Genomic DNA, 25,206 nt, shown 5'->3' on the forward strand with positions numbered 1-25,206 from the left:
TGACATGAAACAAACATTTATTTAAAAGGACTGTACAGACAAATTAAACAGATCTCACACTGTTACTCCTGTGAGGCACAGGAGTAAAATATTTAAAACACAGAAGCCAGTGAAAACACCAGATATTGCTAGAATACCTAAATACTAAAATGAAAATGTATGCTGGAGGAATTAGAAAACTCTAAAATAAAAGAATAAAGCACTTTTTATTTATTTAAAGTGCTAGTGAAGTCTTAATTTCTTGAATAGTATGGTATTTAAAGTAACACATCAATGTGTATTCTTTCAAATTTAGGTTGTGTAAATTGAAGCCACTGTCAGGTTCAGTCAGGGTCCTGTTTATAAAGCTAATGTTGAATTCAGGAAGTGCAGGTATTTAAATTTGCCTTACATTTTCTCTGTAGTTAATGGTGTCCTTGGCACTAAAGTTTGGACAACTGATCCACCCCAGGTTGGGTATGAAAACTTCTGTAGCAAAGCATTTAGCTACAGTACAGTGTTTGCATCCTTTTGGTTGTGAGCTTAGGCTTGATGGCAGGGTGAAAGGCTTGGGATTTTGGTTTTTTTCTGTTTGGTTGCAGAACAACAGGACTATCCTTTGAGGCAAGCGATGAACAAAGACCTTGGAAACCATCTTTACCAAGAGAATCCAGTTATTTTGTTGTTGCATGGATACCCTTTTAAAAACAGAATGACAAAGACAGGGTTAAACCAGACTTCAGTAACATAAAAGCCTCCTAAGCTTTCAGGAGGGTCACATTGTGGCTACTCAGACAATTTGAGCCAAATAAGAATAAATTTAAGCGAAGTGAAGAAGTATCCACAAAGACTTCAGATACAAGTGAAGAAGCCATTGTTGCTCCGTGAAGCAAAAATGCAGTAGACTTGTGTTAAGAGCTGTACTTCAGACAGCTTCCTCTTCTGTCTGAATACCAAGAAATCAATATTTCATAATTATTCCTCCAGTCTCTTGAGAGAGTTGCCTGGGAGAAAAGAGCCTGGGGCTGTCACGAGAAGAGTTCTTCAGTTAAACTTCCATGATTATTCCATGAGAGAAAAGAATACTCTTTCCCTATGAAAGACACTGCTTCCCTCCCTGCCCCCACCCCATGGTCCCTCAATACATAATACATATTTTATCTCCTTGAAATGGCTAAAATCATGGAATATCTCAAGTAAGAAGGGATCCATAAGGATCATCAGGTCCAACTACCTACCATTAAACTGTATGGCTAAGAGTTTCATCCAGGTGACCCTCAAACCCTGACAGGTTTGGTGGCTTGGCCACTTCCCTGGGTCACTGGACCAGTGACCAACCACTCTCTCAGACAAGAACCTTTTCCTGGTGTCCAATCTGAACTTTGCTCAATGCAGCTTCACTCTATATCCTCATATCCTGCTGCTGGTCATCAGAGGGTGATCAGCACCTCCTCCTCCCCTGCTTTCCCCTGGAGGAAGTTGTAGGCTGTGATGAGGACACCCCTCAGCCTTCTTTTCTCCAAACTGAACAAGCCAAGCGTCCTCAGCTGCTCCTCAGAGGTCTTGTCCTTGAGACCTTTTGCAGTCTTGGTCTCACAGGTGACTCCAGAACACTGTACACTCTGATGTCCTTCTTGCACTGAGGCATCCCAAACTGCCCCCAGTGCCCAGGGCCTCACCAGTGCAGAGTAGAGTGAGACAACCAGCTGGCAATGCTGTGCTTGATGTACCCCAGGTTGTGGTTGGCCCTTCTGGCAGCCAGGGCACCCTGCTGACTTATCTCCACTTACGCTCACCCTCAGCAATGCATGCTGTTCATATGGCAGAACTTCGTAAAGGATGTGAAAATTTGTAAATACTAGTACAATTGATGCAAACACAGTATGTCATATTCACTTTATAAAAAAAAAAAACAACAAACCCTAACCCTGTAAAACACAAGAGCACATGAGACTAGTTTAAAAAAGTAAAAATACAAAACTGTTGTACTAAATCAGGAAATGGTGCATCCTTAAGTGTATTTCAGTTCAGGGATCTCCCAAGAAAGAAAGAACCTGGCAAAGTAACAGTAAAGTGAGAACAACTATGACTAACCCTACCTATTTCTGAACTGTAAGTAGAAGTCTCTACAAATCAATCCTCCTATTCACACTACTTCATTGCAGGCCATTCACCCACTCCACTTGTCACTACTTCTTAAATTTATGTACAACTACCATCAAAGTAAGCTGCTCTCATGTATGCACTTGGGGAAGTCCACATACTGTCTTTTAACTCTGTGCATTTTCCCTTCAACTCCATAGGAATTGCTCTGAACAGGGCACACAGCACGCGACCACTGTGACATTTAAAACAGTAGAATCCAGTATTTGTGCTACAAAACATGCATAACACACTATTGCCATTTGGAGCATGGAGACTGTCTTCCATTATTGCTATCTCAGAGACCAAATCCCTGTAGTTCAGCTAGCAGAATCTGCTCTTCACATAATTTCAGGGGCAGGTGGTCCATATTCTGTCTGCTGTTGACAGATGTTGATTTGACTATGTAACATTAAAATGGGGGAATATTTCCTGAACCTGGCTTCAGTTTTAGGACTAAGTTCAGTAAATCACTCGTGTACTTTGTGGCAGATTTAGGAAATGAATGGCGACGTATGTGATGTGGCCAGTAAAATTGCATCATGTGGATTTATTACAGTTGCCAGCATTTGGCAAAGTTCTTGGAGCAGAGACCTGGGGCTTCCCTGTTCTTCCTATCTAATAAGCCAAATTCCCAATATAACCACTCTAACATAATATTAGAGAGAAACCTGGGCTAAAGAGAGAAGAGTGTGAACAAGCAGTTCCTGCGTCCCGGAGTTAGTGAAAAGAATATTTAACACTTGAGATCAATTTAGGCAACAAAGGTGGTCACAAAACTGGGATTAGAGATGATAAATTTCAAGTGCCAGTTCTGTACGTGGATCACTGCCATCCTCCCCATTGCAAGAACTGTTGTTATATTACATGAAACAAAGGGAAGACATACAGGGAGTGATCTACTCCAGATGTTTTAGAAAGGGTTCTTTTGGCACACAGGGAACAAGGAAACAAACTGGCCTGAAGTAAAGCTTATTTGAAAATGACCTTTTAAAAGGCAGAAAAATAGAAAGTTTTGGTTGAGGGAGGACAATTACACCAAAACTGGTTGGTTCTGGTGAAATGCATAATTTTTAGTTGACACTGTTCCTCATGCATGTTCCTGAACCTTCCTATGCTCCAGTGCAGGATATGTCTGCCAGATTTTGGCTGTAGAAACCAGGAACAGAAGACATGCAGAATGGCTGATGTGCAGTCTGTGCACATAAAGCTCTGCATGTTTCCTAGAGAACCACAGTGTCATTGGTCAGCCATAAAGCCTAGGAGTTCCACTAATAAAGTTCACTTCAGCCTTGTTCTTAAGTCAATTAGTCTTTTGACTACTGAAAATAATAACCTGTTAAGATGTTAAAGCATGTCAAATTACATCATTTTTAGAAATTCATACACAGCCAGCACCTTTCCAAGTTTTAAGTCAAGTTTGAAGGAGTGGTACAATCAACTTCAGTAAATCAAAACCCATGTATGTCCTTAATGCATTGATTTTCTTTATAACAAATCTCATTTTCCCTGAACATTTCCTGTTTAGAAAGAGTTCCACTGGATACCCAAACCTACCCACTCTTACGAGATTGGAAAACAAATTGTTCTTCAGTGAAACGAACAGACAGTCTGCTATTTCAGCACTTCAAATAGTCTCCTGTTATCAGGAGAAAACAGAATAATCTTTTAGTAACATGTTTTTTAAAAAGAGAACATAAAAGCATTTGTGGTAATCACATTTGATCAATAGAAATAGCCTGTCATTTAGGATACTTGCACAAAGAATTCCAGTTTGTTTAGGAGTACAAAAGATGGAACAATTGAAATGTTAAACTGTAGCACCAGTAATACTTACTTACCTAAAACCAAATCCTAAAGACTGGAAGGAACTTAGAGCAGGAACATTGTGCTTACATTGCATTTAAATAGAAAACAATGAGATGGTCATACTTGAGTCTGCAATTCAGTAAAGTCTGGGCAAATTTGCCATTCTACTGGAAGAGTACTGGGACAGGTCACACAGCTTGTCAATCTCCTGGATTTCATTCATCCTGTTTCCTCTTGGGCTTTTTGGGATTCCGAGATCGGCTCTTTGCTTTGCAGAGTGGGCATATGGGGGCGTTCCGATGGATTTGTTGGTGACACGACAAACATGCCTGAAACGCAATGGCAGCCTCTTGTTACAAACATCAAAGTGGCCTTGGTACACAGGTTATTGAGTATCACACTCTACCCTACAGTACAGACAAAAACAAGGCTCCTTGCCTGCAAAGGAAAACTGGTGCTGCACCCTATACAGTCTAGGTATGTGGATTGTAATTTCAGGCTTACTGAAAAACAGGAGCATCTCATTGAAGTAAAACTACATTTCTGCAGGCTCATACATGTATCACTAACTTCAAATTCTATTTTGTGTTAAAGGTTACAGTGATGTTTTAAAGGTGTTTACCTGCCTAATAGCTCACTGAGTCAGAGAAGTTACAGTGATGGCCAACTGTAATGTCACAGAATTGAACACAGGAGCAGGTGGTTGGATGAATTCCACATATTTAACACAAGGTACAGAACTCTGCTCTTTTGCTCCACACTGAGCCTGTAATTTATGTTTGACTGAAGCCTATTACTTGCAGAAAGGCTTTCAATTGCCTAACTACAGATAGTAAGTATATTACTTTAGTGTGTACCTACATCAATTTACCTTCTTAGTGACTCTCTGGAACCTGGGTGGGATGAATACCCCTATGTAACTACTTAACTCTTCTCACTACATAAGGAGCTGAGTAAAACTGTCACTTAAGTGCCTGTGGTTCTGTTACATTAATCCACATTACTCTTGAAGATCCCAAGTACAGAAGCAATCACCTTTCCTGGTAATTTACACCACTGGTAATTTCCCTCATAAAAGATGTGCACTGCTTTTAATATGACTCCATATGGCATTAACTAAGAGCCACTACTTTTTCTTTTGCACAGATTTTTTTTCTTTCTTACATGCCTTGCTGTCATGTGAAACACAAGAGGAGTGGGAATTGTCTACATCTCTGCTGAGGGTGACTCTTAAGTCCTAAAAGATTCTTATCCTTAACCCTTGATGACTGGTGCTACAACTTAAAGTTTACTGCTTGCTCTTGATTTGAACCCCTGCAAGGAAAATCAGAATGAGGACACGTAATTTTTCCTTTTTGCAAACATCAATCAGTTTCTAAACATAATGCATTCCAATGACAAAAGAGAAAACCCAGCACATTCCATCTCCTGACCTTCATTGGAGGTGGCTGCTGTCTGAAAGTTGCTGTCTGTCTGGTGTCTTGCTTCCTGGCCACCTGCAGCTGTTGGGCAGCTGCTGCAGCTGCAGCCAGAGACTCTGGGATGGGAGGCTCCTGTGGTTCTGTCTGCCATTCTGCTTTCTGCTTTTCAAAGTAGCTAGACAAAAGAATGACAAACAAAAAATGTAACCACCTTCTGGAGTATTTCATTAGTCTGTAAAGGATATTTGGTGTTAAAATACAGTGGATCACATTTCCCTATCATGTTCTTCCACTAGAGTCAAACTGCCAAATTGCCTACACATTGACTAGTTCAGAAATAGAATATGTGGTGTTTTCTTCTGCATTTCTACATTTCCAGATTCCAGACTGGACGTAAATCTAGTAAGATGAAAAATAGACAACATGTATAGAAGAAAAATAGGCAACAGCTTCAGATGCACCTCTGTCAAACAGTTTTTCTATTTTATTCTGTTAAAATTAATAACTTTGTACACAACAGATTAATAAACAGATTAACACATTCTTTGCAGTGTCAAGGTGTTTGGAATGTAAAACAACATTTCTACAGAAATACAAAGGAAATCTTGAAAACTGTGTGCCTGTGAAAACTATGTTAATTTTGCTGGGCAATAAGATCAATACATGCTTATTAAAACATCCCTTGCATTAAAAACTGGTCTGTTAAACAAAGGACACTGTTCTTTGAATAGTAGCTAATTCTGCCACTGCTTTGCCTAGGCTATATGTAAAAATGAAGCTGTGATTTATTATCCAAATCCATTCCACATCTCAGGGAAACTTGTTGACAGTCACAGGTATTTGGCTAAAAGCCACTGCCATGTGCAGGCAGCAAAAAGTAAAAATCTGACTAGCAGCAGCACAACCCAATTGAAGAATACCTGATTTGTATCCCTCTTGTGTACTGCCTCCTACTATTGCTTGCTAAAGAAGTAATTTTCAGGGAAAAATAAATATATAGAAAAAGCAACATATGGTATGAAATCTAGAAGGCCAACAACCACCCTTGAATGTTTGCACGTGGTATGTGGAGTTTGCAGCTTGGAATAACCTAAATTTAACTTGGAACAAATTCAGACTGAATGTTATCAAATACATTTTCCTCCACATCCTTTTTTGTTAACTTGTTTTTCATTCTTACCTCATGGGTTGTTTTTTTCCATCTACCAACAAATTAAAATGAGAAAATGACCAGTAGAATTGAAAGAAAGCATAAAGCCAGATAATGTTTGCTTTGGAGACTTACTCAAGGGACAGCTTCTCTTCCTCTTCACATAGGTCAGGCAGCCTCTGCAAGCCCAGAGTCATTCTCAAGGCATCCACGTGCTCCTTTAGGGGCTTGTACTCCTCGTGGAGCCGGCGAGTAGATTCCAAGAGCTTGTTAAGATCGTTCTCAGACTGCTTGATAGTATTCTCCATCTGAAACAGGAGGTTGGGCATGTTTTTAAAGAACTGTTCCTCTCCGACTGAGCAACAGATTGTACCAAAAGAAGAGATTTTTGTCACTCAAGTTGGAAGAGATTTGAGACAATGCAATAGTAAAGCAAAGACTTAAGGTACTGGGAGGATGAAAAATGGGCAAAGAAGAAGCAACAGAAAGTGACATATGAGATGCATTTTCATTTTAAAAAGGTGCACTCAACCTATAGGAACTTCTGAACAACAGAAAAAGCAGAGAGACAGGCTACAAATAAAGTCGGCAAGTGAGGAGCTATAGAAAACTCTCGAGAGACATTAAAAAAGAGTTTTAAGTAGCAAAAACTAATTTTAGGTGTTTCTAAGATACCTGAACACTGACTGGCAGAAGTTAACAAACAAGCTGAGTAAAGGTTTCTGCTTCTCTTACTGCAGCAAGTGGGAAAAGCAGCAGAGAAAAAAACAACTTGACTGCACAAAGAGAGGAGGATGAAACAGAGGCTGAGGTTATGCAGCTGGACAGGGGAGCAGACATTTGAAATCATAAATAAATGGAGTCTGCACATCCAGTACATAGCTTGTATTTTTTCACTTGTTGGAGCTTTTTTCTTCCGGTGCAACACAGATACCTTCAGAGCTAAAAACCCCATGTAAGTGCCCTAACAGGACATAAAAAATGTATTTAAAAATATATTCCCTATTTAGCCCCTCTAATTGGCTAATCTTCCCTGTTTATAAATTGTTTTTTCTCTTATTTGTATTAATTCCCTTCAGGCTGATGCTTCTTGATGTTTGGTGATTCTACTCTGGGACGAAGCTCAGCTCTTACTATAAACTTAACAAACACTATGTATTTTCTCAAAATCTCCTAGTCCCACCTAGCTGCCAAATTTCCTGTTTCTTGGTGCTAAATGAGAAAAGACTAACAGGAAGAACTGCTTTCTATGGGACAGCTGGAGTGCTATCACTGGCTAGTGGTGAAGTCATAGCCACAATAGGCTTGGTTATCTTACCTATCCTCTTGGTGCAACAGCTTATTATGCCAACATTATAAACTATCCTGCCCTATAAAGGGAAAAACCAGTTATCCTGAGGTAAATTTACTTTGTGCTCTCTGTAGGATCCTAGGATGGTGCTGTGAAGTGCACATTATAGAACCAGTGACGGTTCGCTCATGTGCACAATTCCACAAGCTGTGGGATGATTCATGTGCAGCTGTGTCTTAGTCAGACTGTCTGAGCTGGGCTGTCACATACCACATTAATGTCAGCGTGGATCAGTCGCAGCTCCTCCACGTGAGCCATCTTCTCTTGCAGCAGCAGGTCCATTTCCTGCTTGTATTCTTTCAGGTGCCTCTCCTCAGACTCCAGGGCTTCAAATTCTGCTTTCAGTCTTGCCTTTATTTTTTCCATCTGCAAGGTCTTATTCCTGAATCCCAGTGACAATTAAAAAGATAGAGAGATAATAGTAAGTCAATGACAGATATTTTTGTGAGGTGTCAGTTTATATGGGATTAGATAGATGAAAGAAAGCAGCAATAGACAAGAATGAGACTAAATGTGTCTGAGGGAAGGTGTGGTACAAGGAGAATACTGACACGTGGTGTACCCTGCCTGGCTTTTAATGAGCCCCCTCTTCCAAAGCATCCTGCAACTCACCCTGTAAAGGACGCTATATACAAATTCCCGGTGTTCTGCACGGCATGAACCGCAGCCCGAGGCAGCTCGGGCCTTGTGGCCGGAGGGGACGGATGAAAAAGCCGCGGTGCGGTGTGTCCCCATCCCCGGGCGGCGGCCAGAAGCAGCAGGTAGGGAGATGTCGGCGGGGCTCCCCCGGTCGCTCCCGGCCTTTGGCCGAAGGGCAGGGCAGGGACAGAGAAGCCGCTGAGGCTCAGCCGCTCATCCCGCACGGATCCGCCGCTCCCCTACCGCCGCCCTCCGCGGGGGACGGACGGACGGACGGATGGATGGACAGATGGCTGTCCTGCACCCCGTGGGGCTCTGCCGGTGCCTGCAGCGCTGCCCAGCCCTGTCCTGCCCGAGGGCACGTCCGCCTTCGGATTTGGGTGTCGGACTCTGCTTTCCTTGCCATCCCCCCCTTCCTTCTCAGCCCGACAAGGCTCCTGCCCGGGAGCGAGTGGGGCAAAATAACAGACAGAGAACCTCGTGAATACGAAATACTGATTCAAATGACTTAAAAACAAACAAGCAAACAGTCAAAGCCCTACGACAGCCGCGGCCCGACACCACTCCCCCGAGCTGCGCTGGGGCCGCTCAGTCCTTCCCACCCGCGCACTCCGCCTTCCCGTGCAATCACTCAGGGCTGCGCTCTGCAAATGCACGACCATTACCGCCCTTCACTACGCATTTCAGCGGCGATTCCCAGCAGCAGATGCTCCCTCCCTGCTTAGAAAAATGTGTTTTGAGCTCTCATCGTAAACCCAGCGGTAGTTTTCTTCCCCTCAGTAGCACAATAGCTACTTTCAGATCGATGCAACTCCTCCGCTCCCCCGAGGAAAAAGCTGCTTCATGTAACGGTGGGGCACAAAGCAAACATACCTGATCTCCTTGATGCTCTCGAGTTTGCACATTATTTCTTGCTCATCTGCCATGCTTTTTACTCCCGATTTACACCTCCCGTGAAACGTGCAAAATGCCAGGGGCGAAAAAAAAAAACCCAAAAACGAAACCAAACCAAAACAAAAAAATCATACAATAGACACAATGTAGTCACCCCCTCCTCGCATATGGGCTCTGAGCCTGTGCGGCAGACTCTAGTGGGAGCTGTGGGACTTAGAGTCCAGGCTCCTATTGCTGCCCAGGCAGACAGGCTGCAACACGACTACAACACCCACAAGGCAGAGCAAAGCTCGCCTGCCCTTCTTCCTGCAACTACATTTTAAAACAATTTGTCACACCTCATGATGCCTGAGGTTGTTAGGAGTGCAAAAAGAGCAGGCGGCTTCCTTCTGAGTTCTGTGCAATGTTTAGCATTTCGTTAAAATATGCACTAAAAGACTGTTGATGGGTTCACGATTTTGATTAAAAGCTTTGACAAAAAGGGCATGCTGTAGTCATTACTACTACAATTCTGGTTTCTCCTGGATGCTCTGTTTTCTTCTGAATGTTCTAATTGCTCACCAAAACAGCAGTTGTGAATAGAAGATGATTTGTCAATAGATGTTTTAGTTACTTTCTCCATTATTTATGGACTTTTCCCTATATTGTCGTGATCTTCAAATAAAGAAAAAGGTAGATGCAGGAAAACAGTGATAGCACCAGCACCCTCTTCAGCCCTCTACAACTTTTGTAAAGAAATTAGAACATAAAAGGTCATATCCTCATGTAATTTGAGTCAATTGCAAACTCTTGCTGCCTTAAAAATTGAAGATTGTAGGATTGAGCCCTAAGCGAGCTGTGTGCTCAAAGGGGGCAGGCTTCTTCGATGCATGATTTAAATAGATGAACTAATTGGTTTGAGGGGGTAGAAGACAAGTTAGCTACAGTCAGCCAGTGAGTCTTGTTGCTAAGACAGTGAGAGGGGGAGAGCAGGCAGGGTGAGGACCGGAGGGAGAGAAGGAAAATGTCCTCGAATAGGAGTGATGAGAATCCCAGCCTACTTTTGCACTGTTTATCCTATTTTTTGATTCCTGGTTTTACAGGCTAAGCTAAAAGGTTGAGGGCTGAAAATGAAAATGCTGAAAATGAAAATGCAAATTCAACTTGTTCCTTTACTCTGCTTTGAATGACACTAAGAAAACCACTTCACAAACTGTTATAAATCAGTTGGAAGTTCTTAGGAAGTAAACCCACCCACAAGCCTTAGCAGTTATTTTTTCTTTCCATGTTTTAAAAAAAGGAGAGAAAATATTACATTTCCAAATTTCAAAGCACTTCAAAATGGTGAAAAAGTTAGACACTTGCAGTCCCAGCTTATACAAATTGGAAGCATTCGACTTGTGCTTCATGGCTTTGGTCAAGTGTTTTAATGTCTGTGTTTCAATTTTTCTCCTAGACAAAGTGGGTCAGACAGTTCTTTATATTATCTGAAATCACCACACTGGTATGTATTATTTATTCTGGTGCTATTTATAAACTTTGATAAATTTTGAGATGCAAATAAGGATCAGTTTTTCCCAGCATGTGGACTGATTTTTTCAAAGAAAGATAAGGTACTTAGGACTAAACTGACACTGAAAAAATATTTCAGCTGATCCTGAAAAATTCAACCTTGTTGTTGTTCGATCCTTTTAAAACCAAGAGCCAACAGGCAAATAGATTTCAAAACAAGTTGCAGTATTATACAGAATGAAACCAAGGCTAAAACACTCCCCTACTTCATTGAGTACAGGACTGAATTTTTGTGCAAAAATCCCCAACTGCTTCCTGTTAACAGTCTAACATCAGTCCTCACACTTTAGCATTATGACAACAAATCTAGTTCAGAACAATTCCAACTGGAAGAATTTTCTTTTCTCTCTAGATAATTATCCCAGCTACAGCAATTAATTCTACAAGTCCGGATGTAGTGATGCAATGTAGGGCACTTATAATTGAACTATTAAATAGTAATATTCTAACTGCATTTTTTTTAAAGTGCAATGTGTTTTATGGAATAAATAGCATTTAAAGAAATATTAGAGATTAAAGACTAGTGGAGAAGAGCCCCCAGTAAAACACACAACAGAACTGAACTTGGGTTAATATACTGCTGGATTAGGTACAAGTCACCACCATAAGCAGAATGTGCAGCAATATTATACAATCTAAATATCAGAAAATGGATTAGTCAAAGTGGTGCATCCCAAGTAATGAAATTGCTTTAAATTACTGAGTTTCTTAAATGGAAATAGATTCTTTTTGTATCCCATTGGGGTTTTGAGCTTTCAAAACATACTCTTCACATTTTCCAGATTTTTTCCTAAGAGTGGGTCACCCCAATTGCACTGGCCATTTCCTATGCTAAGGGAAAGCTGGTATTGGTTTCAGAATGCTTTGGGAAGCTGAAGGTACAGCAACACTGAAACTGATAGAAGCAACTACATGCTAGCCCTGAGATCTTCAAAGCATCTAGTCCTTAAATATCAATGTTTTACACAAAGCCTAAAGTATTTGCAAATTTTATTAAACCTGTGTCGGAGCATCCTACCTAGGTAAAGGTTTAAGTGCCCGCATGTGTTAATCTTGGCCCATCCCAAAGGTATGCCTAAATATACCTGCATTTGGTCATGTCCTTTATTTCATCCTCCAACCCCGTGACCTACAAAACTGGGAAAACACAATATGGCAATAAACCGCCCGGCAGCCATCTGCCCTCCCTAAGCCTCCTCCTGCGGTTTCAGCGAGGGGCTCGGATGTCCGCAGGGGACAACGCCAAGGGAAACAGTCGCCCTTTTCCCATTCCCTTCCGGAGCCCGACCATACAGCCACCTCGCGGCTCGCTCCCGCGGTTCGGCACTCCCCAGCAGTCAGCCGGTGCTGCCGGTGCCGGTGCCGGTGCCCGTGCCCATTCCCATTCCCATTCCCATTCCTGTTCCCGTTCCCATTCCCATTTCCCGTTCCCATTCCCTGTTCCCATTCCCGTTCCCCGTTCCCATTCCCATTCCCCGTTCCCGTTCCCATTCCCATTTCCCGTTCCCCGTTCCCGTTCCTGTTCCCGTTATTCCCGTTCCCCGTTCCCATTCCCATTGCCCATTCCCGTTCCCATTCCCATTTCCCGTTCCCGTTCCCCGTTCCCATTCCTGTTCCCCGTTCCCGTTATTCCCGTTCCCGGTTCCCATTCCCATTCCCTGTTCCTGTTCCCGTTCCCGTTCCCATTCCCATTCCCATTTCCCGTTCCCATTCCTCGTTCCCCATTCCCGTTCCTGTTCCCCGTTCCCTTTCCCATTCCCGTTCCCATTCCCATTCCCCGTTCCCGTTCCCGTTCCCATTCCCGTTCCCATTCCATTCCCGTTCCCATTCCCGTTCCCGTTCCCGTTCCCCGTTCCCGTTCCCATTCCTGTTCCCCGTTCCCATTCCCGTTCCCATTCCCCGTTCCCATTCCCGTTCCCGTTCCCATTCCCGTTCCCATTCCCCGTTCCCATTCCCGTCCCCGTTCCCCTTCCCATTCCCATTTCCCGTTCCCATTCCCCGTTCCCATTCCCGTTCCCCGTTCCCATTCCCATTCCCGTTCCCATTCCCGTTCCCATTCCCTTTCCCATTCCCGTTCCCGTTCCCATTCCCGTCCCCGTTCCCCGTCCCATTCCCATTTCCCGTTCCCATTCCCCGTTCCCATTCCCGTTCCCCGTTCCCATTCCCATTCCCCGTTCCCGTTCCCATTCCCGTTTCCCGTTCCCCGTTCCCGTTCCTGTTCCCGTTATTCCCGTTCCCCGTTCCCATTCCCATTGCCCATTCCCGTTCCCATTCCCATTCCCATTTCCCATTCCCGTTCCCCGTTCCCATTCCTGTTCCCCGTTCCCGTTATTCCCGTTCCCGGTTCCCATTCCCATTCCCTGTTCCTGTTCCCGTTCCCATTTCCCATTCCCATTCCCATTTCCCGTTCCCATTCCTCGTTCCCCATTCCCGTTCCTGTTCCCCGTTCCCATTCCCGTTCCCGTTCCCATTCCCGTTCCCGTTCCCGTTCCCCGTTCCCATTCCCCGTTCCCATTCCCGTTCCCATTCCCATTCCCCGTTCCCGTTCCCATTCCCATTCCCGTTCCCGTTCCCGTTCCCCGTTCCCGTTCCCGTTCCCCGTTCCCATTCCCCGTTCCCATTCCCGTTCCCATTCCCGTTCCCATTCCCGTTCCCCGTTCCCGTTCCCGTTCCCATTCCCGTTCCCCGTTCCCATTCCCGTTCCCGTCCCCGTTCCCCGTTCCCGTTCCCATTCCCGTTCCCGTTCCCATTCCCGTTCCCGTTCCCATTCCCGTTCCCGTTCCCCGTTCCCGTTCCCGCCTGCAGCGCCCCCTGCCGTCAGGAGGGGGCGGGAAGGCCGGTGCGCGGCGCCGCGCGCGAGGCTACGCGTGCGCTGGCGTCGGGAGCGCGCGGGGCGCCGCGCGCAGCCGCGCGCCTGCGGCAGCGGGGGCGCGCGCGTTGCCGGGCGACGGCGGCCGGGCGGCGGCGGCGCGGGCCCGGTGCGGCGCGGGCGGCGATGAGGCGGCGGCAGCGGCCCCCGCGCTCCCGTCGGCGCTGAACGCCGCGCCCGCACTTCCCCCATCCCTCCCCATCCCGTCCCGTCCTGGCTCTGCTCCTCCACGCCCCCTCATCTCCCCTTGCTCCGGCCAGCCCTTCCCCCTCCATGCGGCGGGAGCGGCCGGAGTGGGGCCCGTGCCGCGGCCGCGCCGAGCCCCGCCGTCCTTCACCTCTTCGCCGCCAGATCCCGCAGGGAGCCGCGGAGGGCGTCCGTAGCGACAGCAGCGGGTGAGGCCCCGGCCGGGGAGGGGGTGCCGAGGGCGGCTCGGAGCGGGGGAGCGGCGGAGCCCGGCGGAGCGCTCCCCTCCCCCGGGGTCCGCGCGGCGGGGGGAGCGGGGCTGCGCGGCGCCCCCTGCCGCTCGTCGGGCGCGGCCCGGGCCCGGCGGCAGCCGCGGCGCGGCCTTGGGCCGCCGTCCGACCGCGCTCCGCTACCGGGGACAGCGCGGGGAGCGCCGCTGGCCCGGGGCTGCTCCCGCCGCTGGCCCGGGGGTGCTCCCGCCACTGCCCGGGGGTCCCCCTGCCGCCCTTCGCGCAGCGGGAGCGGCGGCCGCCTGGTCTGGCGCGTCCCTCCCCGCTGCGGGGCCGCTGCCCTTGGCTGCTGCCGCCTGCCCCGCAGGAGCCGCACGCTGGGCGAGGGGACGCGGGGACCCATGGCAGCGTCCTCGCACCGCCGGCGGGAGCGTGCTCAGAGCCCGCGGGCTGTTGTGGCAGGGCAGGCGAAGCGGCCTGGGCAGTGGGGTACGGAGCTCCGAAATTCTCCGTCATTCACTAATTGAAAGCTTCAAGGAGAGATTGCAAAGGCTGCGTTAGCACTCTGTTTAAGAAGGTGTTCAGTGTCTGAACAAAAGAACAATGCAAGAAACTTGCATCAACGAAGAAAGGTGGTGAAATAGGGAAATTACTTTTGAGGAGGATACCTGATGATTGCAACTTGCATCCTTCCATTTTGCTTTATAATGCAACTGTCAATAAGGAACTGCTCACTCATTCAGTATGCTTGAGGTTTGAGATAATTTTTTGATCGGTTCATTTGAAAATGTTATTTTTCATAGCTGTCTGCTTTTCTAATTGTCATGAAATAATTTGGAAATTATATTTCACAGGAGGCGTTTACTTCACAAGCTAGCAAAACAGTAAAATTGAAGCAAAAGCTATATTGCGTCTTCTGATAGACGTGAATCTAAATTATTTGGGTTTATTGAGATACGTCTGATATTGCTTTACTTTTTTTGTTTTAGTCTTGCAATGTGTTGCAGTGATTAGCATGTGTTGCCATAAATGGGAAGTAAGAATAGGAGGCATATTAAAATGCTGGTCATTTATGAACTTCCATTATGCACATCAGTAGTTCTGAGTGCTTGGGAATATGCAGCATTCCAGGTCCATCTGATTTCTTATGCTTGGTATGTTTATTTATTGAAATAGAAGAGCCTGTCAAGTAGTCTTTTTCATATAGGAAGAATCCTTTGTTGATAAGATATATCTTTTGCTTGCCAAATGTTGTAACTGAACTGTGGTATGTAAGACTAGAAGGTATATTTCACAAATTTGGCACTGATAAAATTATTTTTGCTTCTTAATGGAAAAATGGGTTAGTGGGAATTTCAAGGTCATCTTCAAATATAGAGTAATTTAGCTGCCTTTGGAATATGTCATTTCTTCTCCAATGTCGCATGTTCTCCGTGTATCAATCCTGTCACTGTTGACATTTTCTGGATCTGTTTGCCTTCTATAATAATCTAATGTTTAGCAAGTTTTAATAGAAGAAATCCATAAAGCTTCCTAAGTCAATTTCATTTGAATGATTGCAATAAAAGATACTTTAAAAAAAGAAAACCTAGCTGCTAAATCTAAACCTAACCCAAACTCACTATTTGGAAAGAAAAAGGGTTAAGATGGATGAAGGAATACCAATTACACTTTATATGCTGATGAACTAGTGAGAAAGTAAATTCTTACTGTCAACAGCTGTAAATTAGGTAAGTTCTGGCTTTCTGTTCTTTGATCTTTCTGGAAGCCTTTTCCAATTATTCCATTGTAGACAAATTATTCCATTGTTGACATTTGCTGGTTTTGACTTTCCTAGCCACTGTACAGTTTGCAACTGAAATGTTATTTTGTTGAACACTTATAATTCTACTATAAATCTGTGAATAATAGAAGTAAAACAAATTGCTTCTATCACTTGCACTTTTTTACTGTTTGAATCAAGAGCAGAAGCGCTGGGCCTTTTTGGGAATAAAGAAGGCAGCATCTAAGTTCAGTTATGAAAGTAGGGCTTGGAAAGATGAAGAAAAGCAATTTATAAATTTGGAAGAAATTCCCAGGTGTTGCCACATTAGAAATTAGTTTGTTATATTGATTTGTCCATCTCAGGATGTGAAAAAAAAATTTAAAAACCCAAATGACTGTAATGCTACACATACCTGAGAATACAGTCCTCGTTCACATCATGGAATCTGCTAGGCATAAAGGGTGTTGAAGAGCCATATTTTCATGGCTGCACAACTATATACTTTTAAATATATGAACTTTTTGTGTGTGTGTGTGTAATTTTATTGTAAAAGGCTATTTTTTATACATTGTAAATGAAAAGCTTGTTTGAGCCATAATAGTGGTATTTTTAAAATGCTTTACCATCTGTTAATGTGGGGTGTTTTTAGTTTCCTGTGAACTGTCCCTTTTTGTTGATAAGCTATATTTTTTATGATATGTTCATGGTATCACAGATAATTCATCTGGAAATAAGTATACCATGACCACCTTTGCAGATCCAGACTGTCTGGTGCCATGATATGTAGAATTGCATTAGATGTATTTCAGAGTTAGGAAACACATTTGCAGGTGCAGAGCTAAGCAGTATAACATCTCCTGGGATGTAGTTTCATTTTACTGAGGTGACCAATTTACTCACGAGGCCATAATAAGAAAAAAAATCTTCATTAGCTGGCAATTTTTATTCAAATATATATGTTCTATATTTAAATAAGTACTTCAGCTAAGTATCCTTGACTTGCAAAGGTAGCTATTGTATTTAATTTTCTTTCATGGGTTATTTTTGACATGGCTTGCTAGAAAGCAGATTGATTCACCATGTCAAAATAAAACCTAGGCTTTACATCATTTGTTGTAGGCCTCTTCTAGAATTTCATTAGGAAGTCATTGTGCAGTAGAACTAAAGTGTTTTACAAATCTCAGCGTAGGCCAAGGTGCTTGTTTGTTACACAGTCAGAATTTAAGAGCCCCTTTCTGCATTTGTTCCATCTGGAGAGAGACCCTCATCAAGATTAATATCTGTTCTCATTAGCTGACACAACTTCTAGTTTTAATTGAATGCTGTAACAGGGGCAGAGCATCAACACTTGGTTAAAGCCAAAGGTTTAGACTCGTATGTCTAGTGGGAATATCCACAAGAAGTATGCACTCCTTTACTGAGCCCACAGACACCTCAGCCAAATCACATAAAGTCAAAACTAAGTCTGACAATTTCAACCTAAAACCATGTGCAATTGCCCCCCTGACATGATACTTTTTTTTTGTAAGATCAAATACTGGTTTCCATCTCTTTGCCAAGTCTCTCCCTTTTCTGATTTCTAGGTTTAAATACATTGATTTAAAATACAAACAAAAACTCCACCCCCTAAAACAAAACAATCCATCACACCAGAAAACCTTCCTCCCTCAGGTCTTTTCCATAGGTAGACCTCCCTTTGGAAAGGGAGTGATGAAGTTGCTGGAGCATAGGGATTTGCCATTTTCAAAAACAGAGTGGTAGGCTTTTTGTCTTGTCTTCTTGATGATGACTTTCCAGCTTCTTCACCTTGGAAATGAGCAGTGTTGCCATTATGTGAATAAAGGAATCTTAGCATAAAAGAATTCGTTTGTGTTGGACTTCCTTCAGGAGATCACTTAGTCCAACACCATGCTTATTGCAGACTTAATTAGCCATGTACTGACTTTGTTTTTGCAAAAGCAAGATAACAAGTGAAAATATAAAGTCACAAGTTGCCTTCAAGCTCCTCTTGCTGCTTTCCATAAAGGTACTGTTTTAGGGAGTGAGATGTCTTTCTCTGCTTCAGACTTTTTTTTTTTTTTTTTTTTGGTAGTTTCTAAAGTGATTGTTTCAATTTATCAGAAAGCTTCATCCAGTATATTGAGGTCTTTAGAAACAATTGCCTTTGTTTTTCAGGTTTCTCAGAGATTGCTTTTGAATGAGAATTTTGGTTAAAGGAACATTTGGTTTAGTCTGCCAGAGTAGTATTCTAAATATTCAATTACAAATTGAATTGGTGTAAGTTAAGGTGGAAAGATGCATCACATCCGTGATGTGTCTTTGACTTAGCTGCAATCACAACTTTTTTTTCCCTTCACAGAGCATTAATGAGTCATTTATATCTGCAGAGTAGGTAGCACCAAATGGCCTCCTATCAGAATGTGGATTAGGAGAACTAGTGTATTCCTTTGGTCACAGATCCAAATAAATCATCTCAGTTTAAAGGAACTGCCCACAAATAAGCTTTAGGACTTACATGTCTGCTCTTATTTTATGTAATGTTGTCAAATGATGTGTAAATATTGCCTTAGTAGAGACAACAGATCTTTTGAGTAGCAATAATGATAGCTGTAGCTCCTTAAGATTATTAAGATTATATAGAAAGGGAAAATTGGTGGGAAAAAGGTACTATATATTATTGTTAGAACACCTGTTTTTAAATGTGTGTTTACTGTATAATTATTACCTTTTTTTTTTCATGTCTTAGGAAATAATGATTAAATACCTAATGCAATAGAAATACTCCATTTTCTTCCCTTCAGAAGGCCTGTACTTTATACTTGTCTTGTGCCCAGCACTACCTGTTCTTTTTAGGCTGGGTTAACTCCAAAGAGGAATCACGTGATTTAAGAAAGAACTAAAATGCTGCTTCCTCTGTTTAGAATTCCAGCTGTGTTCATCCTGTCCCTTTGGATTCATACTTATGAGTATGACAAAGTTAATGAAGTTTGAGACAAGGTGCTTAAATTTTATACCACTTTTTCATTTCTCTTCAGTTTACACTTGATTTGTAGTTCACAGAATTATAGAATATACTGAGTTGGAAGAGAGCTGCAAGGATCATCAAAGTCCAGCTCCTGGCCCTTCACCCCAAGAATCCCACCATGTGCCTGAGAGCATTGTCTGAAGGCTCTTTGAGCTCTGAGGCTTGGCACCATGCCCACTGCACTGGAAGCCTGTTCCAGTGCCCAGCCACCCTCAGGGGGAAGAACTTCTCCCTGATATCCAACCTGGACTTCTCCTGTTGACTCCTTCACAAGTGATTTCAAGTTCTCTATGTGATATGCTAGACACAGCTTGCTTTTATTTATTGTCCAGTACATATATCAGTGATCACTGAAAGTATTTCCTGAAGTAAATTTGAAGTACCTCAAACATTGAAGTGTTGCTGTAGTTTTTTAGAACAATTTTCAGTTTAACAATATTCTACAATATGCTAAGAGTACAGTAAAAATGGATGCTTTTCTACCAAGTTCTCTATTCTATGGTGTTGTTTCTGTCATGTGGTTTGAGTTAAATCATGTAGTCATGAAAACAAAATGACTTCTTGGCAAGTTTAGATTTGGTAAAAGCTGTAGATTTGGGCCAAAGGATTAATCACATCTTTGCACAGCAAAGAAAACATTGTTTTATTTAATATTCCAAATCTACTATGACCCTAGTATTTCAAATATTTTATTTTGGGTTTTTTAGAAATAGCCATGATTTCTCCAACTTATAGCTAATCAAAACACTTGTTCTCATTTCCCTGGTGTCTCTTGGTAGGTTTATGTTTTTCTGCTCCTGGCATTTTCAAAAAGATCTCTAGGTTAATTTCTGAACCCTTTATAAAAGGTGCCACAAATGTTTAGTTATACTCTTATCAATCTTGCAGGGCAAACACCTAGTGTTTGTGATGTACAAATCTACAGTTTGAGCAGAGTTAGAAAAGGAAAATGAAGTTCTGAGAACTTTCCTTGAGGTTTTTTTCTGATGCAGCCAAGTGCTCTGCTTTTCTATTTAGTTTCTTGTGTGTTATTGGGAGGTTGAGCATAGTAACATAGTAACTCAGTGCAATTTTAGCTAAGCTGAATGAGGAACTTTTCATCAAGGTCAGCCAAAAAAAAAAAAAATTCTAAATTTGAAACGTGTGGCAACTCAGTTGCAAATATAGGATGTTCTGCTTAAGGTTGTTGGGTTGGGTTTTTTTAAGTTGTGATCACTAGAAATGCAGTATTTAATCTAATTTTCCTGAAATAAAAAGACCATTAAAAAGCAGAGGTGTGCTCATTACTTTTCACAGTCTGGGAAGTAAGGACTGTCTCTTGAATCTAATCCAGCTGAATCTTGTCATTGCTGAAGGATACTGTCACTCCCTGATTCCAGTTCAAGAATCCAGCCAAGCACCAGTAACTTGCATTCAGCAATGTTGAAAAGGAAAGTGAGAAATGTAGGTCCTTAGGGTGGTACTTGCACAATTACTTTCTTGCATGACAATGCTTATATATTTTTGTCTGTCATGATGGTTCTTTCTTGCCTTAGTATTGAAGGATGCTGTTCCCCTTTGCACAGGTGCAATTTTTTTCTGAGTTGCACTGTAAACTTGATCTGTGTTTAAGAAACAAACTAATTCCTCCCTCAAAAACTTCCCATCCAATCCCTTTTCCAACTGTCATGATGAGCCCATTAGCTTCTTCATACTCTAGGGAGAGTCATGAACGAGTAGGTTCTAGTTAATTAGGTGTTTTGGTAAAGAGTCCATGGCATGATTTCATGAATCTTGTTTTTCATACCCACTCAATGATATTCTTATGATGTTTGAAAATGTTTGATCTGCTAACTCAGGGGATTACTCTACATCATCGGCAGCACCCTGCATTTCCATAGCTCTCAAAGCATTCATAACTTTCTTAAACTGAGCCAGCTGTGTTAAAAGTATTTCAGGAAGAGTGGACTAGAGCTTGATGAGGAAGGAGAGCTACCAGACTTTTGAGTGCTTGCAGCATTTGGGAAGGAAGAGCTCTATTTCACTTTTCTGAACTGATTTATGAAATGCATAGAGTGATACACTGACAGAATTAGAATTTACATGTATATATGTGTATATCTGTCTGTATTTATTTGTTTGTGCATAGGGTGGGTTTTTTCCATCACTGTTCAATGTAGACAAGAATTAAAATATAGATTGTAGATCAGAAAAGTAAAGCCTCATGGTATTTCTAAAGTAATTTCTTGTTCTATATATTCTGGTGTATGAATTCCTGAAATTCAGCCCTCTCTGCACAACTGAACTTTTCCTACTATTACAAGTGTTCCATCAGCATTTGTCAAGGAAGAACAACCCCTTCAGGGTTGGGTGGTGGTAACAATTACATTTATCTTAACTGGTGAGTCAACACTGAAAATCTTCCTTTGTCCTTTGCCTCTGTAATAGAAGAGTGCTAAGTCACATTCCTTATTGTTCTTCTCCAAAGATGGTTAAGGGAGGGAGAGAGACAGATGGAGAAACAGAAATGGCAAATTTGTTTTTCTTTTAAAATACTTTATCTGAATTGACTCAGAGAAGAGGAAGATCCTAAATAAAATTTATTGCTTTCCATAGCTAGCAGGCTATTTTTCAATTGCTGTTTCAATAGTAAATTAAGGACAAGGTGTTCACTGCTGGTGTAAACAGCTAGTACTCTTTAGATTTAATTTGTGTTTTATTTCAGAGAAGCCATAATGAGTAGAAAAAGTAAAATATTTTTTCTTGACATTGTACTGAGTTTCACTTGCTAAAACACTATACAGTATTAGGCCTTTGATTTGTGTAAATTTAAGGTTTCTCTGTTCATCAAAATGACAGTGTTGAGACTTCCCCGGAATGTGTTGAGACTGACATTGCATAGTAAGATAAGGAAAAAAATCCATTAAACTGAATCAAAATGCTGTCATTTATATGGCTCTACTTATCAAGGGACTGAAAAGCCTGATCTGCCATTTTAACACTTCTCTTAAAAATGCTGCTTGACTTAGCACATATTCTGTGAATGCTACTATACATATCTCTAAATGTTTAAGTGAGCTGTAGATCTGTGCTCAGATCTTTCTTTAGACCATGTCTAATTTATTAGATTAAAAAGTACAAGAACTATTTGAACATGTATTCATTTTAAGCATCTTAAAATTAAAGTATTCATTTGGCAAATAGAAACTGATAAATCACCCAGGGTTTTTCTAATTCGTATTCTAAAGGGTGGAAGAAAGGTCTCATTTCTCTTACACCTCTGGCACTAACAGCCCTTACAGTATCTTGGCTCAGTTTCTATTCTAAGGTATTTGTTAACACAGGAGTCTGCTTACTTATAGCCTGGTTTAAGGGAGCCTGAAAAACAACTTATTTTTCTTTGGACTCGGTGTTTCCCTTTTGAGTGCTTAACAGCCCAGACGGAGCGCTCGCTGCCCGCCGCACGGCCCGGGGACAGACGCGCAGTGCGGGCGCACCCGCCCAGGGACAGCCCCGGCGCGCCCCGCTCGGGCCGTGTCGCTGCTCACAGCGGCGCTCGAGTCTCTCTAAAACAAAACTCGTTATTGTGGAAACTGCGATGGAGCCATTCCTGCCTAGAAAGGTGACATTCGTTTCCCTGAGGGAATCAACTTTGCCTTTTCCCCCGACTCGGTGCGGTCCAGGAGGGTGAGGCTCCCGCCCGCAGATTTCACACTCCCGGCTCCCAGGGCCGGGGGGCGAGCCGGGCCGTGGCTGCGCAGCGGCGGCCCCCCACACCGGAGCAGGGGGAAGCGGCATAGCAGCGGCCCCGGGCCGCTTGCCGGGACCGCTCCCCCGCCCCATCTCCTGGGCATTACCGGGGCAAGGGCTGGAGTCACCTCGGCTCTTGTCAGAGCGGCTGTTCTCCTCCGTCCGTCACGGGGAGCCGTCCCGGGACTCCGGGAGCCGCCCTGCCCTAAAATCCTGGAAAAAACTTCGCGCAGATGGAACATAGGAAGTGGGGGCTCCTTCCCCGCCTCCCGCCAACCTGTAGGAAGTGGAGATCTCTCCCCCTCCTCCTGCTAACCTGGTGGAAGTGGGGCACTCTCCCCCTCGTCCTTCTAACCTGTTGGAAATGGGGATCTCTCCCCCTCCTCCTGCTAACCTGGTGGAAGTGGGGCACTCTCCCCCTCGTCCTTCTAACCTGTTGGAAATGGGGATCTCTCCCCCTCGTCCTGCTAACCTGGTGGAAGTGGGGGCCCTTTCCTCCCACCAAGGAGTAGGCCAGGCCTCTCCCGGCCGCTCCGCGCCCAGGCCAATTCTCAGTTCAAAACCCGCGCGTGTTAAACACAAAATAAACTTTCGCATTGTAATATGCTTTTGTCCACCAATGAACAATCTCAGCCAGTGGCAAACACGCACACACACACACACGCCCCGCCCCCCCTCCACCCCCACCCCAGCCGATGTGGGGCAGGTTGGAAAAGCGGTGAAAGGAAAAAAAGACTTTTAGAAACCACTCCAAAAGGAAACTCCCCCACCACCATGCTGGGTTGTCCCGGGATTGCAAGCAATTACTGACCTTAAACAGATACACAATACACACAGATACGAACTGCATACTACACAACAAAAAGATATAAAATATCTTTATATTACCTCCTGCGGGATCTTGGAGCCATGGTGAATCAGCCTCAGGCCGCTGCATGGAATTCTCAAGATTGCCAGCAGGAAAGAAGTCCCTGTAGGATGTTCTCTGTCCAGAGGAAGGGTACCAGGTTCTCCCATCCCATCTCAGTGTGCTAGAATAACTGTTGCCTTTTGCCCAACCTGGAAATGAAACTCGAGATAATTTTAGTAAGGAGGTAATATAAAAGGCATCTTTATTTAAAGGCCTTCAGAGGCAGTTATGGAAAGATGTCTGCAAAAGCCCACCCCCCCAGGAGTGAATACATTTTTATAGGTTTTAGAAAATTAGCATAATTGATAAAAAGCACCGATTAGGAACACAAGTGCTGATGCAATTCCCCCCCCAGGTCAAGCCCCTTCTCTGGAGCCCCCCTTCAGCACTGGCTGTATTTTGTCCATGAGAATGTATTCCAAAGAGTTGTTCTCACTTTGGTTCCCAGGAAGAACCAAGATAGTATTGGAGCCTTGTACCTCCAGAGACTTGGAGCTCTGGAATTTGTTTTGGCTTTCTGCTTAAGGAAAGGCCATGAAAAAGTACTGGGAAAACTAGTCACTAATGCAATAGACTACAGGGCTACAAATAAATGTGTGAAGAATACAGAGAACATAGAAAAAAAGACAAAAGCTAAACAGCATAAAAAATCACATGCAGCACAACTCTTCCAATTTTTTAATCCATTCTGAAATACCCAAATGTTAATTTTAGAATATTTCTCTGCTTTTCTTTATCTGTGAATCTGTCCCAGCAGATGTGTAGCACCTAAGTGTATAATTTGAATGAGAAAAAGTTACCGTTTTTATTTGTGACTCATATACTTTGTCAGATTTGAGCACTTTTTTAGTAGATAAAATAATTCACTACCTCAAAAAATATTCAAAGCTGCAGGCAGCTACATGTAATATCCGTGCTGCTCCTGAGACAAGAATACAACAAGATAGTTGTGTCTTCAATGCCATGAAATCACTGATGTTGAGCTGCCTTACCTTTTTCATAAACACTGTAGAAATGTGATTTTCAGAATCAAGGGCTAATCCAAAATCCAGGGCCATTTCTGCATCTTGAGCTGCTCCTGGTCTGTGTCCTCTGACAATAACTGCTGCCTAACAAATACTGTTCTGTCACATTCCTGAAGATGTGTGCAATGCATTTTGGTGCTGGTTGGTGTGTTGGGGTTTTGTGTATGTGCACTGCAGGCTCCAATCACAATGCCTTTAAAATGACAATTAGTGATGTGTTGGGAATGTTCTTAAAGCTCAGAGAAATATACTTGGGAAGTGCTTTAGAGTCTTTAGAGTAACCACTGGTCTGTGCTGTAGCACAGTACAATGCTGGAGGTCCTGTTGATTGTAGCATCCCTGAACGTTATTTAAAACAATTTTTTAAAGTCTTCTCTCTGTCTCTACTTATTTATATTGTTTCCATGGGTTTGGATTCTTCAGACAATAGTTGGTGTGTGTGTAACAAGGAAGTTGTCAGCTTTTCTGTTAGTAGGCTTGTACACTGTCTATACATAAGGCATAGCTGTAGATACATCACATGCCAGCCTG

The 25,206-nt window shown here is 43.3% G+C and overlaps 2 protein-coding genes across 6 annotated transcripts in view; one reads left to right on the forward strand and one right to left on the reverse strand.

The window, feature by feature from the left end:
* ZC4H2 (zinc finger C4H2-type containing) lies at window positions 1-14,248 on the reverse strand. Of its 5 annotated transcripts, XM_053955771.1 has the most exons (6): window positions 14,143-14,248; window positions 12,022-12,073; window positions 8,063-8,234; window positions 6,637-6,809; window positions 5,364-5,526; window positions 1-4,259 (listed from the first exon to the last, which is right to left on the reverse strand). In XM_053955771.1, the coding sequence occupies exons 2-6, from the start codon at window positions 12,033-12,035 to the stop codon at window positions 4,146-4,148; spliced, it is 636 nt and encodes a 211-aa protein (XP_053811746.1). In that variant the 5' UTR covers window positions 12,036-12,073; window positions 14,143-14,248; the 3' UTR covers window positions 1-4,145. The 5 variants fall into 5 exon arrangements, with proteins under 5 accessions (XP_053811746.1, XP_053811747.1, XP_053811745.1 ...); XM_053955772.1 differs by lacking the exon at window positions 12,022-12,073; XM_053955770.1 differs by lacking the exon at window positions 14,143-14,248 and having other exon boundaries at window positions 12,022-12,319.
* The window catches only part of ZC3H12B (zinc finger CCCH-type containing 12B), a 22,573-nt gene continuing 11,494 nt past the window's right edge, over window positions 14,128-25,206 (forward strand). Inside the window, exon 1 of the mRNA XM_053955768.1 lies at window positions 14,128-14,200. The gene's annotated coding sequence lies outside the window, so the exon portion shown is untranslated. The remainder of the gene's footprint in view (window positions 14,201-25,206) is intronic.

This window comes from Vidua chalybeata, chromosome 14 (assembly GCF_026979565.1).
Source record: "Vidua chalybeata isolate OUT-0048 chromosome 14, bVidCha1 merged haplotype, whole genome shotgun sequence".
NCBI lineage: Eukaryota > Metazoa > Chordata > Aves > Passeriformes > Viduidae > Vidua > Vidua chalybeata.